Here is a 19183-nt window from a genome sequence, read left to right on the forward strand (position 1 = left end):
TATGTATATATTAATATATACATATATAGTTATAAGGGATGTCCAATAATATCGGCCGATAATAGCTTAATTATGTAATATTGGTAAGAATCGTTGTTGGGTTTTCTTCCGATAATGAAAACTTGATAATGCAATGTCTGGGTTTGGCCCAGATGATGTGACCTAAAAACAGTTTTGAAGTGAAAGTAAAATCTTTATTTGTATCATGCATAGTATTTGTCATTGTGACACAGTACACCACTGCACACAATGAAATTGTGTCCTTGTGTCTTTAACCCAAACGGCTGCATATATCAGTATCGTGGATATCGGAATCGGAAATTAAGTGTTTTGACAATATCGGCAAATCGGATAACAGGACATCCCTAATAGTTATAGTGTTAGTTATTAGTCTACTACTATAGTCAAGTACAGTAACATATACTTTTGTTTATGAAATTATCATTAATAATTATGGTTTTTCTATATACTTTATTTACTGCTATTGCAGCTAATACTATCATCAAACCACTACTGCTACTAATACAGTATTAATACTGCTGCTGCAATGACTTATAATCATGTATTACTTTAAAATATTCTTTGACAGTTTTAATAATAATTCTACTTCATTAATATTACTACTAATAAAATTATTGTTGTTAGTATTACTGCTTCTACTGTAGTAGTTCTTGTTTTTATTTGTCTTTTTAATTTCTCTCCTCCTCCTCTCCCTTCAGGAGGAAGTCACTATTTACTCTTTGATGAAATGTCTCATACCTTCCATCAGCAGGGCCATGAGGTCCGTATGCTCCTACAACAGGGGAACCCCACCATTACTGGTACCACACAAACACACACACACACACTCTCAGACACACACACACACATTTCAGAGTATGTAAGTTATTTGTTCAGTCTTAATATACTGCTCATGTACTGCATGTCCCAGGTTTCTCTTACGAAGGCCGTGCAGACAGTTACCAGTTGAGCACCTGGTCTTTAGGAGACAAGTACATTAAAGAATACAATGGCTGGTTTTTGGAGCAACAAACAGAGTTTTTACTGGGAAGGTACAGTACAGTGAAGTTTTGTTTCATAAAGAGTATTAAATTAATTTAATTAATGTTAAATTGATTCAATAATCACTGTATTGATGGTTCTGGGTCTGAACCTTTGTCTTCAGTTTTTTGTTGTTTTTTCTTTCCTCTCAGGGACAGCTTTAACAACTTCCTAAACTTCATGGGGCACTTGTCTTATCAGTGTGATAAACTGCTAGAAGACAAAGAGACCGTGAGTTTCCTGCAGAGACAACAGTTTGACATCATTGTCCTCGATGCCTTCAACCCCTGTTCCTTCATCCTGGCACGAAAACTCGGTACTGTACCTTTAAAACATCGTCTATTCCTTGGGTTTATTTCATCATTAAAATTGGTTCTTAGTGTTAATGTAACCACTGACTTGAATCTCACTGTTATTCCAGGTGTCCAATATATAGCTTTCTATCCTGGCAGTCTGAATGGTCCTCTGTCCATCACTCTGCCCAGTCCTGTCTCCTACATCCCTGTCTTCAGCTCCCAGCTGTCGGACCATATGAACCTCTGGGGTCGTGTTAAGAATCTCTTCTATGCTACTCTGGCTCCTGTAGGTAAGACGGTCATGACAGAGGACATTGTTGTGAAAAGATGGAGACCACGGAGTCACATCTGGAGGCTGGATGTTACCACTGGTCGCGTCCAGAATATGACTCCTCTAAACAACAGTAAAAATGCAGGGTTTTTTTTTTGGTTGAACAGGATAAAAACCAAAGTGTGAAAAAATAAACTGTTTTTTTAAAATTATTTTATAATACATTTGGGCACAAACATATGGTCCATAAGCCAGAATTAGACCACAAGAAATTTGTGCTGCAATAAATGATGGATGTGAGCCATAGATTGGGACACACTGTAGTGTCTAATTTCTATTAGTCTGTTACAAATGCAGAAATGTTAAATTCTAATGTTGATGTGGTAAAATAAGTACTGTGTGGTTTTTCTTCAACACTCTTGACTGGTATGAACTGAAACTAATGACGATCTTGTTTATATATCCAAGGGCAAGAACTTGTGTGGTCGAGATTCAGGGCGGTGGCTGAGCGCCACCTAGAGTTAGGCTCACCTCCTGGTGGACTTGAGGAGTTACACCAGGGAGCTGAACTCTGGGCCTTCAACACTGACTTCTCCCTGGAGTTCCCGCAGCCTCTGATGCCGTACACTGTGTTGGTCGGAGGGTTACTGAATAAAGCAGCACAATCTCTGGGACAGGTCTGGATGAATGCATACGTAAAGCACCGTAATGTTGGACAGGTTGTTTCTTCTTTTGTCTTATCTGGCCCAATTCTTCAGGATCTCGAGTTGTGGATCTCCAGTTTTGGAGAAGCGGGTTTCATTGTGGTGACTCTGGGATCTATGGTTTCCTCTGTCTCTGTGCACCCGCTGCTGGTGGAGCTGGTGGCAGGTTTTTCTAGAGTCCCTCAGGGTGTAGTCTGGAGGTAACAGGGTTCATACAAACATAAAAACACTCACTTAAACATGAAGTAAAAGTGTGTGCGCGATTATGGTCGACCTCCAGTGATTTGTGTGCAGATATGACTCTCAGCGATGGCCTCCTGACCTGGACAAACCTCTGAATGTCAAACTTGTAGACTGGCTGCCTCTGAACGACCTGCTGGGTAAGAGGTCTTGTTAAAAACTGAATCAGAATCACAATAACCTTATTGACCCCCAGGTGGAGCTGCTGTGTCACTGAAGACAAACTCCTGCTGGAAATTAGAAATGTGTTCCAAATATTCAGTGTCAACAGAAATCTGATCGGATTATTCACAGAGCAGCTGTGGATTAATGGATTTAATCATCATTAATTGTAATTGTAATTATTCTCGATTAATTGCAATTATTTGAACAAAGCAACATATGGCATTTGTCGTTTTGTATGTGTGACAAATCCAAATGATGGAGTTATTAATATGGAAAAATATGGAAAAAGTATAATATGGAAAAAGTATAATTCAGAATTATTTTAGTCATTACTGTGTTTCTTCACACTGCATTAGACAACGGTGTCAGCTGTAGACTTACTTACTGCCGTGCAGGCTGGTCTGACACAAGCTGGGCTTCTGAGCTGAAGTTGAAGCCTCTCCAAATGCATGCTGGGAGTGTGCTGATATTTTAAGTTCTGGCTGCTTTGTGAAAAACTTTCCCTCCTAGTGTGAACAAATATCAATGTCTGTCATTGTGTATATGCATGACAAATATTCACAAATATTAATAACATGGTGATCACAGTGGATATTCCTGGCTCCAGTCAAACCTGAGGACTCCACCATTTTGTTCATGTTTTCATCAGTCTTTGTTTGAAAACACAGGGCATAAGAAGGCGCGACTGTTCATCACACACGGTGGACAAAACAGCTTGCTGCAGGCGGTGTACCACGGAGTCCCTGTGCTGGGAATCCCTCTGTTTGGAGACCAGTTTGATAATGTGGTCAGGGCTGAAACTAAAGGATTTGGTCTGAGCATCAGTCTCACTGACATCACCAGGCAGCTGCTGCACGCAACTATTCGAAAACTCCTACAGGATGTGAGGTATGTGCTGTGTACTGTCTGAATATTTTCACATCACGTCAGTAAGAAACAGTGATTTCTCATGTTTTTTTTTTTTCAGGTTCAAATCTTCGGCTCTGTCCTGCAGCAGGATTCACAGATCTCATCCTGTCCCGCCGGCACTTCGACTTATTTACTGGTTGGAACACATTCAGCACAGTGGAGGTGGTGCTCATTTACGACCGGCTTCGCTGTGGCAACCATGGTACCAGAGATACCTGGTGGATGTGGGGCTGCTTCTACTACTGGGGCTTCTTGGACCTGTGGTTCTCTGCTGTCTTCTCTGTAGGAACATGCGTAAAATTGTTAAAGAAAAATTACAATAACATCACAAAACTAATACCTGAAAAAGAAATCAATGAACCTGTTGATGTTTAATCGTTTGTATGAAGGTGTTGATTTATTGTTGTTTTCAACCATTCCCTCTCTCCCACGGATTCAGTGTAAAACTGTAAACACCATGTTTCCTGTGCTGTTGCCTCTAGTGGCAGGTGCAGTATTAACTAGATGTTTGTTTTTGTTTTTTTTGCTGCAGTGAGGCAATGTCAAACACCTTGTTTTAGGGGTGATTAATTTTACAGATGCTGACGTTGTCCTTTAACGGTTGTTTGGGTTTATCGTACATTAAACACTGCAGGGTGTTATTTATGTATTTAGACTGAATTTATTGACTCCATCTTCTAAGGCAGCGTCGCGGTTCACTGCCCCTCTGTTATTAAAACGTCAGCACCGGCTGCAGGTTTAAACTCTGGCCTCTGCTCCCTCATCAGATGGTTCCTGCTGGCTCTGCTTTCCTTTTTCTAAACAAGACTAAAACATTTAATGTAATGTTCAAGCCACAATCGAGATATGTGTTAATCTGAGGACATAAATAAATACAGAAATAAATACATAAAAAATATATAATTTGATAACAATAAAAGAAAAATAATGTCTGATAATATTATAACTTTTTTTACAACAATGAGTTAAATCTTTGTTGCCGTTGTTCAATCTACAATGAGTCAGATAACAAACTGTAGCGTACGCAACCCTGGTCACGAGTGGGCGCCCTCTAGTTGTGAACAGACAAATCTTATTCCGTATTCTCAGCTGAGCACCGCACAGCCCTAAACTTCTGCGTACAAGTGTCTTTTGTACCGGTATAAAAACCAAAGTGTGAAAAAATAAACTGTTTTTTAAAATTATTTTATAATACATTTGGGCACAAACATATGGTCCATAAGCCAGAATTAGACCACAAGAAATTTGTGCTGCAATAAATGATGGATGTGAGCCATAGATTGGGACACACTGTAGTGTCTAATTTCTATTAGTCTGTTACAAATGCAGAAATGTTAAATTCTAATGTTGATGTGGTAAAATAAGTACTGTGTGGTTTTTCTTCAACACTCTTGACTGGTATGAACTGAAACTAATGACGATCTTGTTTATATATCCAAGGGCAAGAACTTGTGTGGTCGAGATTCAGGGCGGTGGCTGAGCGCCACCTAGAGTTAGGCTCACCTCCTGGTGGACTTGAGGAGTTACACCAGGGAGCTGAACTCTGGGCCTTCAACACTGACTTCTCCCTGGAGTTCCCGCAGCCTCTGATGCCGTACACTGTGTTGGTCGGAGGGTTACTGAATAAAGCAGCACAATCTCTGGGACAGGTCTGGATGAATGCATACGTAAAGCACCGTAATGTTGGACAGGTTGTTTCTTCTTTTGTCTTATCTGGCCCAATTCTTCAGGATCTCGAGTTGCAGATACATTTATTTTGAAATGGCGGAACTCAGTGTAAAATAAACTATTGGACTAGAATTAAAATAATTGAATATGAAATCAGCATATATTTTTCAGCACTAGCTGTGTGTGAAGTACTTTGATTTGAAATATCCATCCATCTTCATCCGCTTATCCGATACCGGGTCGCGGGGGCAGCAGTCTCCAGGACCACCAACCAAATCACACTGCACCGTACCAACCTCCCCTCCCCCCACCCCCACCCAACCTTCCTGCGGGTGGTGAGTCCACTGGATGATTTGAAACATAAATGATACATTTTTGCAGGTTATACGGCCTGCGTTTAATTTCAATTATGATACATTAAATGTCCTGTCCGTTTCCGGGAGCGCAGTTTGTTTTTCAGAACAAGTTGTTTTCATTAAGATGGTAAAATATGACTGGCTTGAATGCTGCAATCTGATTGGCCAGTGCGGACCGCGTGGGCCTGGTCAAACGTCTATGTTTATGTAGCCCATCGTCAGTGTATATGTAAGTCGCAGCAGCAGTAAGGACGCTGCTCTCTTTGCCGTGTCAAACCACCGATTTAAATATGGAGGAACAATAACAGAGAAAACACGGAAGAAAGCCCCCGCGGGTATGGCGGGGGCCTTTGTTGTTAAAGGCTGCCAGAAAATTGGAGGTCCACAGATCAGGAACCTGCTGGAGGCGAAGGACTTTTTCCTCTTCGACTGTGATGGAGTCATATGGCACGGAGAGAAGGCGGTTTCCGGCGCTCCTGCCGTGGTCAACTCGCTGATCCGCCGCGGTAAAAACGTTTTTTTTGTAACCAACAACTGCACCAGACCCCGGGAGAGTTATGTGCACAAGTTCTCCAGGTTGGGCTTCACTGACGTGATACTGGAGCAGATATTCAGCTCGTCCTATTGCTCGGCCCTCTACCTGAGGGACGTGGTGAAGGTCCGCGGTCAGGTGTTCGTCATAGGCTGCGACGGTCTGCGCAGAGAGCTGCAGGAGGCGGGCATCCCCTGCGTGGAGGAGGCGAATGATCCGGACGCCACCATCTACGACTGCCCCCTGGCTGCGGATGTTAAAGCGGTGCTGGTGGGACATGATGACAAAATGACTTTTCTTAAACTGGCCAAAGCCTCGTGTTACCTGCGGGACCCGGAGTGTGTGTTCCTGGCCACTGATAATGACCCCTGGCACCCACTGTCCGGGGGGAGGATCCTGCCAGGTACTGAGGGGCTGATGGGCGATCAGACAGACTTACTACACTAAGGACTTACTCATAGTCTTTAACTTTTTATTTTATAAAAAAAAAAATTCTATGCACTTATGAAAACACCTATAATCACATTACGTAATAACTGAACTGTCATGTGAGTTTTAAGGATAAAACATGATCTGTTTTAGGTCTAAACTGTAAAAATAAAAAAAGAGAGGGCCCTAAAATATCAAATAATAATAAAAATTTTTAATAAAGGCCTTTTTACTCTTATTGTGTTAATGTTACAGTAATTAGGCAAATAATAATATAGAGAATAGACTAAGAACATTTATTGTTGTCTTGAAAAACATGCATGAGAGGTGATTATATGAGGTGGGGGCCCACCGTTATGGTGTAGAACCCAGAATTATGTGCTACACATGTTGCCCCGACAGCACTAGAAATTATAAAATTGAATACAATTTGGTTGTATCACCATCAACCTAAAAAGGATGCTGTTCGAAATAGTATTAAAATACACATTAACTGTCTTGTGTTCGGTTTGATGTATCATGTTCTTCATAATCCTCTCTGACCCCTCTTCAGGTTCTGGATCCCTCACTGCAGCACTGGAAGTGGCCTCCGGCCGCAAGGCCACTGTGATCGGCAAACCCAGCCGCTTCATGTTCGAGTGCATCTCCAGTCAGTTCAGTGGTGTGGATCCTGCCCAGTGCCTGATGGTTGGGGACCGCTTGGAGGTCGACATGCTGTTCGGCTCCAACTGTGGGCTGGACACCATGCTCACTCTGACTGGTGTGTCCCAAATAGAGGAGGCCCAGGAGTACAGGGATAGCGAGCTGACCAGCAACCACAGCTTTGTGCCAGACTATGTGGTGGATACTATAGCTGACTTCTTACCTGCTTTTGAGGAACTGGAGGAACAGAGCAGCTAAACCCGTTTCTCTTCACTGCACAGCGCAGACTGCATCTACTGTGTCTTTAAGTGCAATGTTTTAGTCTGACATTTACAGAATAATAAAAAAAGAACATTCCAGTCTAGGTTAATCCAAAATCATAAATGCTCTTCGGAACCAGAATATTCTCCTCAAACTGACCCACAGGTCGACTGCATTCTTCAGTGCTTTCTCTAGTGTCGTACATACAGTACTTCTGACTTCACAATACATTGTTACATGTGGTTTATATCAATACACGAATAGACTGCACATCGTCGTTATGTTAGTTTATCCGTCCTGTTTGGTCATTGCATTTGGAACATATCAGAGGTATTTTTATAAAACCATGAATTGTTCTGTCGTGACGTTCATGTGTTTAGAACAGTGATTCCAACCCAGTGTCACAGCACATTAGTGTGCCGGGGGAGATTATGATGTATTGAGGAAAATATAATTTTCCACTAAACAGGCAGAGATTAAATACTCTGCCACTAGGTGGTAGCAAAATGCTATAGTGTAAAACTTTAAACAGAATCAGCTGTTGAGATCTTAGTGCATCTTTCTTCAATTCCTAGGAGTTAATTGCAGGATATACTTGCATTGTATTTACCAGCATGTGTTCGACTAACAGGCACAGGTTTCACGCTGAGTAAATTGTATGTGAATTATAACTTGAAAATCATATTTATTTATGTTTTGTGATTTTTTATTTTTGGTGGTGTGCCATGGAGTTTTTCTAATGTAAAATGTGTGCTGTGGCTGAAAAAAGGGAAACAGTAGTTTAGAAGCTGGATATTTAATTTTTTCTCAAAAAAACGTGTACTAATTAGCTGCTCCTCTTACCTCTTATACTGTATATTAGCCTGAATGGGACCTAGCTCTGTTTAATTAATGGTGACTGGGGAAATAACTGTGATTTCTTTACGGCCCTGGCTGAGGCCACAATGACAATCCACATGTCATTTTAAGTGTCATTTCACTTCAGACGTTACCTATGTATGAACTTACTGTGCCAATATTCACCAGTGTTATAAACAGCTTCGTTAGAAAAGCCTGTGTAGTACAACAGCTGGTTGTACTACACTATGAACTTTAAATGTTGTTAATGTTTACCATTTAGAGCATGCTGACACTGGGAACACTAATTAATGCTTGCGGGTGAATTGAGAATATCCTGTGAAACACTGTTTTATATAAAAGTCCACGTCTGCCTGTTTAGAATGTACGTGTCTACATTAAAGGAACACCACAGATTATATGCAATAGTTATTTAATAATCTTTTAAAGCCTGCAGTTTACATGAATGTAACACCATCTCTGACAGCTCCTCTCCTGTATCTACAGTTTGTCCTGCAGCCACATCATAGCTTCCTCTGCAATTAACTGAACCCGTAATGAGTAAATACAACACCAGTGGTTAAATGTGGGGATGGCGGAAATTGATTAAATATCAGAAAACCTGCGGTTTGAGTATTAACAGATGATGACATGAAAAGAACAATCCTGAAGGAAAGATCGTACAGAATGTCTTGCAAAACTATAAGCTTTGGTTTGCCTTTACTGTGTCGCCAACTTAGCACAATAATACAAACACAAGTGAGCCTCAAAAAAAAAAATAAAGGTATGTACATTTTAACAAGATTTGTGAAATACTTTATTCTACACCACGTCTCGTGTGGCAATACGTCCTCTTGTAGCAGAGAAGAACATTGAAGACACGTAGAAATTTCCGACAGAGCAGGACTTGGTGTACAGTCCTCCAATTGTCACTCTGGTCCACCACGCTGCAGTAACAACAGGACAAACAAATAATCAGAGAGGGACAGGATGAAAAAAATCTAAGGACAAAATTCAGTTAAATCTGTGATTTAAAAAGGTAACAGGTGTGTGTTTTCACTCAGTTTGACTTCTTACTTGAATGAACTCCATTTCGTCTGTTGTCAACGCTCTCCTCCTGTATCTTGTAGGAAGTAGCTGAATGGAGGCCAACGTGTCTTGTGTCCCAGGGATTGGGGCCAAAGGTACTTGAGGTCTTGATAACAAAGGCGGTGATGCAGCCAACGATGCAGCAGCGTTACGTTGTGGAAAAGTGGCTGCTATTATTTTCAGTGCTTCATCAGCTGCACATGTAGAGATAAATATGGTTTAAAAAAACCCTCAGAGATCTTGGATGATTACTAATAATAAACAATTTCAGTCTTAAAAATAAAGCTTCGCTCCTGAAAGTAGGTCACACGGGAAGTAACTCATTGACAGCATAATTCACACCAATAATTCCTATCAGATTTCAATATGTTCTTTAACGGTTAGTTTCTGCAAGTAGTTCCCTGACACTGAATAGTGATGTTTACACAAAAGCTTGTTTCAGTTACAATAGAGTCATTTTTTAAAAAGTTTACATGTTTTGAAATAACTTGGGAGTTCACTTAAAAAGGCCAAAAGCTTTGATCAAGTTTAAATAACTGATGGTTGAAGTGCAATCTCTCTGCAAAATATTTTATTTTTATATATATCTTTTATTTATTTTGATGCAAAGAAGGAAGCTAATATCAGTGTCTGCGTTATATTCTCACCCTTCTGTGACTGAAAAGTCCTATGACAGGAAGTACATTTCTCACATAGGATGTTTGTCAGCTTTCAGCCATATTTCTGCGGATTCACTAAAGGCCAATACTCACCATTTGGTTTTGGGATCACTTGTCTGTTTGGAAACCTGATCAGTGGAGCATGAGGCCGGACTGCCTGACAAAACAAAAATCAGACCGTTGTTTAAAAATAAATCTTACTTGAAAGATAAGCTTTTCAAAACCTCACGTTATCTAAGCATTATTATAAGATGTGGCTTGTCAGTACTTTTTGTCTATTCATATTTCCCTGTTCCTATTTAGAAACAAGTTACCACCTAACCCGAGGATGACATATTATTCTGCTATGACAACGTACTCCTCAAAACCGATAAATATGCCGCATTGTTGTCATAGTAATTCAGTTTATGTTACGTTTCCCCTGTCATAATAATAAACATGTCAAATCAACCACATACTTGTTGTTTTGACGAACAAGGACATTAACAAGGGTAACGGGCTCCGTTTCCTAACTAGGCCTCGGCACAATTCCTGTTTAAACGTTTACAACAATAAAGCGACAAACACATTAAGACTACTATCGTTTGAGAAAAGCACATAGGGGTGTTAAGAAAGTGACATTTGAACACTGAAGTTACCTGGATAACTCTTGCGGTAGGAGCTGCCATTTTGGAGCTGACTTTGCTTCCCATGATGACCTCACAGCTTTACTTCCGGTTTGAAGGGGCCGTGTCGTAGTGCAACAACCAACGCTAGATGGTGCTGTTGTCACAGAAAGCAGTGACGTTTCACATAGAACAGAAAGTAGTGTTTATGATGCGGTTAACGGTGATGACAGACGGGAATCCAAGCTGACGAATAAAAGGCAAAGGGTTGAATAATGTATCTTACCTCTAAAGTGACGTTTGGCTTTCTGCGATTAGAAGCGAGCAGACGATGGATACGTTACCCTGCTGTGGGTCATATCAGTGCATTCTGCAGTGTAGTCCCTTCCCAGTCAAAAGGAAGAACGAGAAAGTCACAAAGGCTTAAATTAAATTTAAAGACCCCGACTGCTGTTCTGTTTTGATAATGGAAGTAAAACAAATGCCAATCCATAAAGTGAACCTATTATAAATGCACTTATTTCTACTGAATACCAGTACCCTTTCCTAACTATGTCCTGCGATATGATGTAAATAAATAAAAAAAAAACAACCGGAAATTCTGGTCAGGTGGTAGGCACTCGCCCAATCACAAAGGGGAAAAATAGCAGGGATGTTTGTTTGTGGAAGAGGTGTCTCTAGTTAAAATGTCACCGTTTTTGTTTGTATATTTGTTATATATATATTGAAATATATATTACAATATATATATATATATTTCAATAAGCCCTTTGCTTGGATCCCATTTAGAAACCAAATACTTATCATTTTCAAATTGTAATAATCATTTATTTCTGTAAAAACGCAGTAATTTTGCATGTGTCGTTGTAATTCTTTATTTTCCTAAATGTCTACACTTAAAATCGTTTTTTCCAAATATTCGAATATATACAAATTTTCCATCTCATCTACGACTACCCCCTCACCCCTCCTTACCTGCCTTGGCCTCATTTATTTGATTAATTTGTCTTGTTTCCTCTGCACACCGCCTCTCGTTTCTCTTTCCACCTGCTCCATGCTTTCGCTACAGATCACAGTATAATCGTTATAATCGTTTTACTGTGATGTCTGAATATTTTAGTCCATTAGAAGTCCAGTGTGAAGTTATCCGTCATTATTGGCTATAATTGTTGAGCCTGAGTGAGTTGACAGAAAAGTGAAAGAGAAAGCAATGGTTCACACAATTATAGGATTCATCGTCACATTTGGTTTGCGGCAGAAGACTTATGATATATATATACGGCGTGAATTTGTTGTCGTAGCATTAATAAAAAAAGCTTTAATCTTTCAATGAATCGACCTGTGGCTAATCTTTTCTACAAGACGCTCTGTAAATGCAGCGAACTTGCGACCTTCTACTTGCTACTGCCATCTATCGGGTAAATGTATTAATTGCACAGCTGACCAAAGAGCGGAGTCATCATTAAGCTTAGAGAACGGCAAAAGAGCCACAGATAAATAGCTAGAGATATTTGACTTTGCAGTTGTTCGATAGTTTTGCTTGTGATTAGGCAAATTTTAGATCCACGGCCAATAATGTATTAAAAGGTAAAAGGTGTAACATCTCGTCTGTGTAGGTTCTCAGTCATACAGGTCATTTAATCCAAAAATAATTACATCAAGGGTCAACTGGACAAAGTCGTTTTGTTTTTTTGTTTTTTGTTTTTCCAGAGACGACGCCTCTTGGATGAAACGTCTTAAAAAAAAACTCAACCTACTTCGTCCAGTTGCCCTTGATGTAACTATTTTTGGGTGTAACATCTTTTTTTACCAAACATTCACAGAAAAAAACCTGCACATCATTTATTTTGAAGTAACCAAATGTACATTTTATTGGCTTTTAGTTTCTTACACAAACTAGTCTGCGCTATGGACGACTCATGACCTGAGAGACCTCTGTGGTTTCACATAATGTACAGTTCAACTATCAACAGGGGCACATGACAGGTGCCACTCTCAAGTCAGGAGTCAGCCTCTGGCACAGTGTGGGTTTGATGCAGTACTGTTTTATACAGTGCATGTCAGGTGTGACAGCGACAGAGATATTCATTGGCTCTTTGACCTATCAAACAGCTGTTTGAGTTGCTCTTTTGTTGTGGCCTCTTTCTGCTGCAGGAGAGCATTGTCGCCCTTAGTCACACCCCAGCTATCGGGCTTAGACAGAGAGGGACACAGGGGACGACCAGAGGCTGGCTTCAGGTTCTCCCAGTAGTTACGGCGGGCCCTGAAACAGAAAAAAAAAAAAAGATGTTAACATGTAACTCCAACAAGGATCCAGATGTTCACTTGTAACTTAGTTGGTATTAAAGTTGTTCATCAACTGGTTTACTGACCTGGCTCTGACCCAGGGCTTGGTGTGCATCTCCAGTCCAGCGCCCCAGCTGCCGTGTTTCTCTGATGCAGCTGGAAGCAATCCTCTCTCGACGGCCAACTCCTCTGCTACGGCCCTGATGTGGTAAGGCTCAAAACCACAGCAGCCGCCAATAAAGCGAATGCCAGCGTTGTAGGCCTCTCTGGCGTATTTGTGCATGTCCCAGCGGGTCAGGATTCTGGGCTCCAGACCTAAAAGTAGATTCAGTGTCATGCCAGGCTATACATGTGCTGCTACGATTAAACTGGGATCTTTTGTCTTTCGTGCCACGTATGCACTTGTGAAAACAACATCACTCAATACATGTTTACTTATATTTACAATGTATTTACCGAAGGGGAACTCAGGCAGATCAATGAATCCTTGGCAGTTGCAGTCGGGGGTGTGGTAAGCCAAGGGCTGAACCATGTAATGGGCCTTGAGCCCAGCTTTTTCCACTCCCTCCTTCATCATCTTCACAGCCTCCACACTGGTCAAGGGGTCAAAGTGGCAGTTGATTCCAACAATCTGGGCACCTTGACAGAGGATCATACAAGAAGAAACCACGTTGAGCTAAAGTAGCAGATGTAACACACAGAGTGTTGTTTGGAGTTTTAATCACTTCCCATCATTAATAACAAGAAGAAAGAAATTTGAAAGAATGTTGCAGAAGATAAAAAAAAATGTTTTGCAACATTCCATTTTGAAGACAGTGCAATAGGACAGTCAGTAGGGGCAGATGTTACATTTTAAATAGACAAGTAGGAAGTTACATGTTATAAAGGGCTGATTTACAAAATATTGGAAATAGAATTGTTGACACAGTATTGCAACAAAAATCTTACCTACGGTATCCTTTTATACATAATTTAAATTGTTTAAATTTGTTTAAATTAAATGTCAAATTAATGTCAAAAATGAAATTTGCACTCAGGTTTCAGACAGATAATTTACTCCCAAACTATGGCATGGTTACCGCAGGTGGCACTTGGGCTCCCTCTAGTGGTTTAAGGAGTCAGTTGTGAAAAAATAATTTTATTTTTTTTTGCCTGCTCCGTGTACACGTACAGTCTGTGTGTCTTTGTTTGATACTAGGATTATATAGTTCTAGTTTTAGTTTTAGTTCTAGCTTTGTGTGATGAATAGACTACAGAAGTCGTTAGGAATAAATTATTGGTATTATCTTGTGTTTCCCCAATATCCCTGTATATAGAGCCCCTCTATATAGTCCTGACATACTGTACTTGAAGTAAGTACATTTATACAGTGTCCATTGTACCTACCAGCTTTGACCAGCCTGACTGCACATTCTGCAGGTGAGACACCGTGCATGTCTCCCTCTGGTCCAATGCACAGAGAGGCAGCCACAGGTTTCCCTGTTTCCTTCAGCACCTCCACAGCCCACACGGCCTCTTCAACATGTTCAAAGTACTGCAGGAGAGAGGAGCCAATCTAACCAAATGAACCTGACACAGAATTCTGACACAGATAATTCACTCAAAGATAGAACATGGACCAGACAGTGTGGCCCATGGCCATCTACTGTACCTCAGCAATCAGGAAGTCCACGTCCTTCTTGATGAAGACATCCAGTTGTCTCTTGAAAATGGCCTTCACCTCTTTCTCACTCTTGCAGCTCAGGTAGGATGGAGTCTGAGACACTCCTCCAGCAACCAGGGCGTCGCCCTCATTGGCGACCTCACGGGCCAAATCACAGGCGGCCTCGTTGATCTGAGTTCCCTGTAGAGAAAGAGATGAAAAACAAATGGAAGAAGAAGTATTTATCATTCTACCTACAGTTAAACACAGAGGAGGAGTTAAACACAGAGGAGGATTCCTCTGTGTTTAACCAGTGGTTCTTAATTATTTTGTCATGCCCCCCCCTTGAAGACAGAAATGTTTTTATGCCCCTCCCTCTGACCCACACCCTCGCAAATTGAAATACAATTAAGAACCCGATAACATGTATATTTTTATCTGTACAAACCACTGTTGGTTTGTAGTTGTAGTAGTCTGCTGGTTTCTGAGTTGCTGCCACCTAGTGACTGGAGGCTTGTTATCATTCAAGCATTACAGCATTACAGCAGTCTCACCACGCATTACAGCATAGTGAGACGCCCCCTGTGGCATCTCACCACACAACTCCCGGGGGGGCCGTCCTACTATTTGAAAAGTACTGATTAAATCCAGTTCAAGGAGGCCAGGGTGTCTGTGTGTGTTGATGGGTGGGGCAGCAACCCCTGATCACAAGACTGATCCGAAAAGGCAATTTAAGAGACAGAACTTTGCAATATGGCTGCCTTATCAACTTTAACAAATATATTTTAAATTATTCTTGTGCACAAATTAGTTGACATTAATTCACCAGCTGATCAACGTACAGTGAATCTGGGCTTGTTGCCTCTGTTCTCCAGTTTGTCGTCACTTGCGTAGAAGGTGAAGGTCTGCATAACGTTAGACCCAGCCCTCAGGAACTCCCTGTGCAACTGTCTCACTGGGAATCAACAAACACAAACGTGTGGTGAGTAAGATTTAAAGAGAAGAGTCCGTGTGGTTTGGTGTAGTTAGGTGACGTTTACCTGCTTCAGGATATTCAGCAGCAGCTTCAGGGGTCCAGGGACCGGCCTTCACGTAGCCTCTCTTCTCCAGGGCAAACACAAAACCTCCATCGCCGATCACGATCTCACCGGCGTTCAGACGCTCCAAAATTCCCTGTGAGGATCAGTCAGTGTCGCTTAGAGTGAGTGCATATAGTCAGGCTGCAGGTGGACTTGTTTTGTCTGCCTGGTCTAATTCCTACACTGCTAATGAACATGGAGTGAAAACTGTTGAGGTGAGAAAACAAGACTAAATTATAATATTTAACCATCATTAGCAACAAATGTTGGAGTAAAGATATATAATATATTTATCTATCTATCTATATATATATAATAATATAAAAAATGTTTTCAATTTTTTTTCAATCAAATATTTACATTTCCTTACCCAGACATTATATCAGAAAATCATCTTCTGAAATGACCTTTTTACTTACACTGATTACCTGCACCCTTCACTGCCACTTTATTGTGCAATATGTATATTTTCTTGTTTATTATGTATATTTTTCTAAAGGTTTACTTTAATATTAGAGTGCTTTTTGCTTTTTAGTTCTTTTTACTCTATTTATTGTGTTAACTCCTCTTCTCTCTTTTTCTGCACTGCCACTGGCTACTGTACTAGTATGTTTCCCCCAAGGGGGATGAATAAAGCCCTACTCTACTCTACTCTACTCTAAATCATAAGGAATTACTTTTAAAAGGGGAAGATGGGGGAGATGGGAATTACAAAATGTATTTATCTCCACCATAACTTAACTAACCATAACTACTCATGTTCTGACATGTGCTCAGATCTACATCACAAAACAAACCACTGAAAAAAATACAAAAACATTGGTCATTGGTCAATTTAAAACCTCCTCATTACAAATACTGCATTATCCCTGAAACAACAATAATATGAAGTCTCGACAGGGAGACTAGAGAAATACTTCACGTACCTTCTTTGTTGGTGCCATAATTCCAGAGCTGAATGGACCCCTGACTGCTCAGACTTTGAGTAGCTGAAGTGACATTAACGTTGGGCGCACGGACACTATAAATCTGACTGAGGCAGGGGAGTGGTCTGGGGAGGAAGCGCTCTGATTGGAAAGGAACACATTACACAACCTTGAGTTGACTCCTTGCCCTCTCCTCTTCACCTAAAACAGAGGATACTAGTGATACTAGTTTGATCCAGATCATTTGCGTCTACTCCTCATGTCTTTCTGAACTGTTTTTATGTTGGTTTGAAGAACGACCCCTAACATAAATCTACCGTCATCAAGGGCAACCGCTGAGAAGAGAATGGATTACTTATTTGTGCACAAAACATGATTTCATTTGTGCGCTGTCTTTGTGTGTTGACATGAGGGAAACTGCAGGTCAGGTACAAAGGTGCAGAGATAAAGGCAGTTTTACACTGAAAATCTCCAGCAGTGACTGCTCTGAACTGGCTTTTTCACAGACCTCATACATGTGCGAACACATTGAACAAAGACATTAGATAACAGTCCACCGATGACAACCACCAACGACTGGCTGGAGCAATTACAGGTACGCACAGGACAGGTTCATGCAGATGAAAGATTTTTTTGAACCAACTATTCTCCTCTAAATGACTTAAATAACACATAATATTATAATAACACATAATATGCGAATCACTAAAAGAAGAAGAAGAACACAACAGACAAAAATACTAGATTTAAGTAAACAGTTCTGTTGCTCTTTTGAGTTTTGTAGTGAAACAAGATGTAAATAAAAAACTGTTTACACCAGGCATAAGCAAACTAAGGCCTGGAGGCCAGATGTGCCCATTCAGTTTTTTAACCTGGCTGGCCAAACTTTTCCAAATTATATAATTTATTTATATTATCATTATACTTCTGCCTTTTCTTTGCAATACCAATGTTTCCCCAATAGATGGCAGAGAAAATTATTTTAGCATTTTAGCCTTTATACATGACTTTTACATGTCATTTATCTTAGTTCACAAGAACGCTCCATCTATCTCCTCCTGACCTGGCCCCCCTGTTCAATTTTAGGACAATTGTGGCCCCTGAGTCAAAAAATCTGCCCACGCCTGGTTTACACCTTTTTAGCCACTGGTTAATCTAAAAAAGAGAGTAAAAAAACATGTTGAAACATCAGTTTACGAAGAATTTCAGAATTTCAGGTTATGCCAAAGATGAGATTTATTTCAGTTGTTTTGTTTTGTTTTGTGACACATTTGCTCATGAGCAGGTGATGTAACAACAGGACGACATGTTTCATCTGTCCAGAGAGTTGGATATATTTCAGTGAAACTAATTCAAATATCATCATTCGAGGTCTGCACTTCAAACCTTGGCACTTCAAATACTGAGCTCAACAGTACACATTAACGACCTAGGACACACAGACACACACGCATGCACACATACACAGGGTTAGTAAATTTGTGGGTTGACCTTCTGTGTGATTCTGTCAGATCTGGGTCAATCCAGTTTCAGGAGGAATGCCACAGTGTGACCTCGTTGCACTGTTTATCAACAGAGTCAAAGTCCACAAGTAACGCCTCCTATATGTACCAGTAGTACTTCTTCTTCAACACAGCTTGTTGTTTTATTCATGTCTACTAAACACAGGGGACATGTTGTTTACACATCAACATGAAGAAAAAAACATGCATCTGCGCATGATCACTTTGAACTAAAATGATTGACAGCTGAGGATTTGGTGAAGACCAGGATTTCAATTCACAACTTTTCTCTTCAGTTTCTGTTTCAGACATGGAGTGCCAGACATTTTCTACACAGTAGGGTGCATTCACACACATCATGAGAAATAAAACCCAATTGTTTTTATTTGATGTCATTATTTGATGCTGTTGCTTTTTTCTACCTGAACATTTCTCACTGTGTGGCTCCACCTCGCTCTCCAGCCTTTCTGTCCAATCACAGAAAAGTTAACAAAATCAAACCAGGTCTTTTTAAAGATCAGACCTCATGTGTCATGGCATACAACCATAACCTGGTCCATATCAACCATTCCATGTTCTGCCTACTTTCCCAATGGGAGTAAAGAGTATTTGTCTCTTTGCAGCTAAAACTAGTTCCTGCAGGCTGTGGCTGGAGCCAAGGACGTCTGTGCAGCTGCAGAGAGACCAAAAGAGGAGGTAGACGTGGTGGTGGAGGAGGAGGAGGAGGATAGGTCTGCAGCATGTGAGAATGTCAAGGTTAACAATGTGATTCTAAAAGTTTGGGATAGTTGGAAGCTTCAGGAGAGTGATTGGAGATGGCTGAGAAAAAAGACACATTTGAGGCTCATGGCTGGAAGATAAGGGTGTTTGAAATTGGCCTCTGAGAAAACACATTTGTAATGTATCCTGATAAACCTGTGGTTAATCATTCATTTCTAAGACATTGATACAGTGTTGGGTGGTCACATGCTACCTCTGCCATTAGATGTGTAGGTGTGTCTCAAAATGCAATATAAGTTGTGGCAATGTCCATGATTATTATTC

General features: G+C 40.6%; 4 protein-coding genes across 6 annotated transcripts; 2 read left to right on the forward strand and 2 right to left on the reverse strand.

Moving 5' to 3' along the window:
• Positions 1-243: 243 nt before the first annotated feature.
• Positions 244-4479, forward strand: LOC103397714 (UDP-glucuronosyltransferase 3A1). Of its 3 annotated transcripts, none has more exons than XM_025053138.1 (8): positions 244-821; positions 932-1052; positions 1194-1627; positions 2077-2285; positions 2367-2512; positions 2607-2692; positions 3386-3605; positions 3685-4479. In XM_025053138.1, the coding sequence occupies exons 1-8, from the start codon at positions 749-751 to the stop codon at positions 3947-3949; spliced, it is 1554 nt and encodes a 517-aa protein (XP_024908906.1). In that variant the 5' UTR covers positions 244-748; the 3' UTR covers positions 3950-4479. The 3 variants fall into 3 exon arrangements, with proteins under 3 accessions (XP_024908906.1, XP_024908907.1, XP_024908905.1); XM_025053139.1 differs by having other exon boundaries at positions 1194-1357; positions 1463-1627; positions 2077-2512; XM_025053137.1 differs by having other exon boundaries at positions 2077-2512.
• Positions 4480-5738: 1259 nt separating this feature from the next.
• Positions 5739-9130, forward strand: LOC103397631 (pyridoxal phosphate phosphatase-like). The gene is made up of 2 exons (XM_008335967.3): positions 5739-6585; positions 7165-9130. The coding sequence occupies exons 1-2, from the start codon at positions 5988-5990 to the stop codon at positions 7509-7511; spliced, it is 945 nt and encodes a 314-aa protein (XP_008334189.1). The 5' UTR covers positions 5739-5987; the 3' UTR covers positions 7512-9130.
• On the reverse strand, positions 8768-11281 carry kgd4 (alpha-ketoglutarate dehydrogenase subunit 4). Its single transcript, XM_008335966.3, has 5 exons — positions 10991-11281; positions 10738-10861; positions 10193-10256; positions 9429-9634; positions 8768-9298 (listed from the first exon to the last, which is right to left on the reverse strand). Exons 2-5 carry the CDS (start codon positions 10789-10791, stop codon positions 9281-9283), a joined length of 342 nt encoding a protein of 113 aa, XP_008334188.1. The 5' UTR covers positions 10792-10861; positions 10991-11281; the 3' UTR covers positions 8768-9280.
• A 1253-nt stretch (positions 11282-12534) lies between these two features.
• Positions 12535-16794, reverse strand: LOC103397629 (betaine--homocysteine S-methyltransferase 1). Its single transcript, XM_008335965.2, has 8 exons — positions 16638-16794; positions 15673-15805; positions 15475-15587; positions 14642-14833; positions 14377-14524; positions 13447-13629; positions 13077-13305; positions 12535-12967 (listed from the first exon to the last, which is right to left on the reverse strand). Exons 1-8 carry the CDS (start codon positions 16653-16655, stop codon positions 12790-12792), a joined length of 1194 nt encoding a protein of 397 aa, XP_008334187.1. The 5' UTR covers positions 16656-16794; the 3' UTR covers positions 12535-12789.
• Between the last annotated feature and the right edge of the window lie 2389 nt (positions 16795-19183).

Source organism: Cynoglossus semilaevis, chromosome Z (genome assembly GCF_000523025.1).
Source record: "Cynoglossus semilaevis isolate Cse_v1.0 chromosome Z, Cse_v1.0, whole genome shotgun sequence".
Classification (NCBI taxonomy): domain Eukaryota; kingdom Metazoa; phylum Chordata; class Actinopteri; order Pleuronectiformes; family Cynoglossidae; genus Cynoglossus; species Cynoglossus semilaevis.

Excerpts from the sequence above, each read along its gene's own strand:
- kgd4 (XM_008335966.3), bottom strand. The coding sequence starts at position 10,791 with ATGGGAAGCAAAGTCAGCTCCAAAATGGCAGCTCCTACCGCAAGAGTT. Across the intron at positions 10,257-10,737 it reads CTACCGCAAGAGTTATCCAG|GCAGTCCGGCCTCATGCTCC; the intron begins GTAACTTCAGTG and ends TTGTTTTGTCAG. Across the intron at positions 9,635-10,192 it reads AGTGATCCCAAAACCAAATG|CTGATGAAGCACTGAAAATA; the intron begins GTGAGTATTGGC and ends CTACATGTGCAG.
- LOC103397629 (XM_008335965.2), bottom strand. Across the intron at positions 14,525-14,641 it reads TGGACTTCCTGATTGCTGAG|TACTTTGAACATGTTGAAGA; the intron begins GTACAGTAGATG and ends TCTCTCCTGCAG. Across the intron at positions 13,630-14,376 it reads AGTCAGGCTGGTCAAAGCTG|GTGCCCAGATTGTTGGAATC; the intron begins GTAGGTACAATG and ends TCCTCTGTCAAG.
- LOC103397714 (XM_025053137.1), top strand. The coding sequence starts at position 749 with ATGTCTCATACCTTCCATCAGCAGGGCCATGAGGTCCGTATGCTCCTA. Across the intron at positions 1,628-2,076 it reads TGCTACTCTGGCTCCTGTAG|GGCAAGAACTTGTGTGGTCG; the intron begins GTAAGACGGTCA and ends TATATATCCAAG. Across the intron at positions 3,606-3,684 it reads AAACTCCTACAGGATGTGAG|GTTCAAATCTTCGGCTCTGT; the intron begins GTATGTGCTGTG and ends TTTTTTTTTCAG.
- LOC103397631 (XM_008335967.3), top strand. The coding sequence starts at position 5,988 with ATGGCGGGGGCCTTTGTTGTTAAAGGCTGCCAGAAAATTGGAGGTCCA. Across the intron at positions 6,586-7,164 it reads CGGGGGGAGGATCCTGCCAG|GTTCTGGATCCCTCACTGCA; the intron begins GTACTGAGGGGC and ends ACCCCTCTTCAG.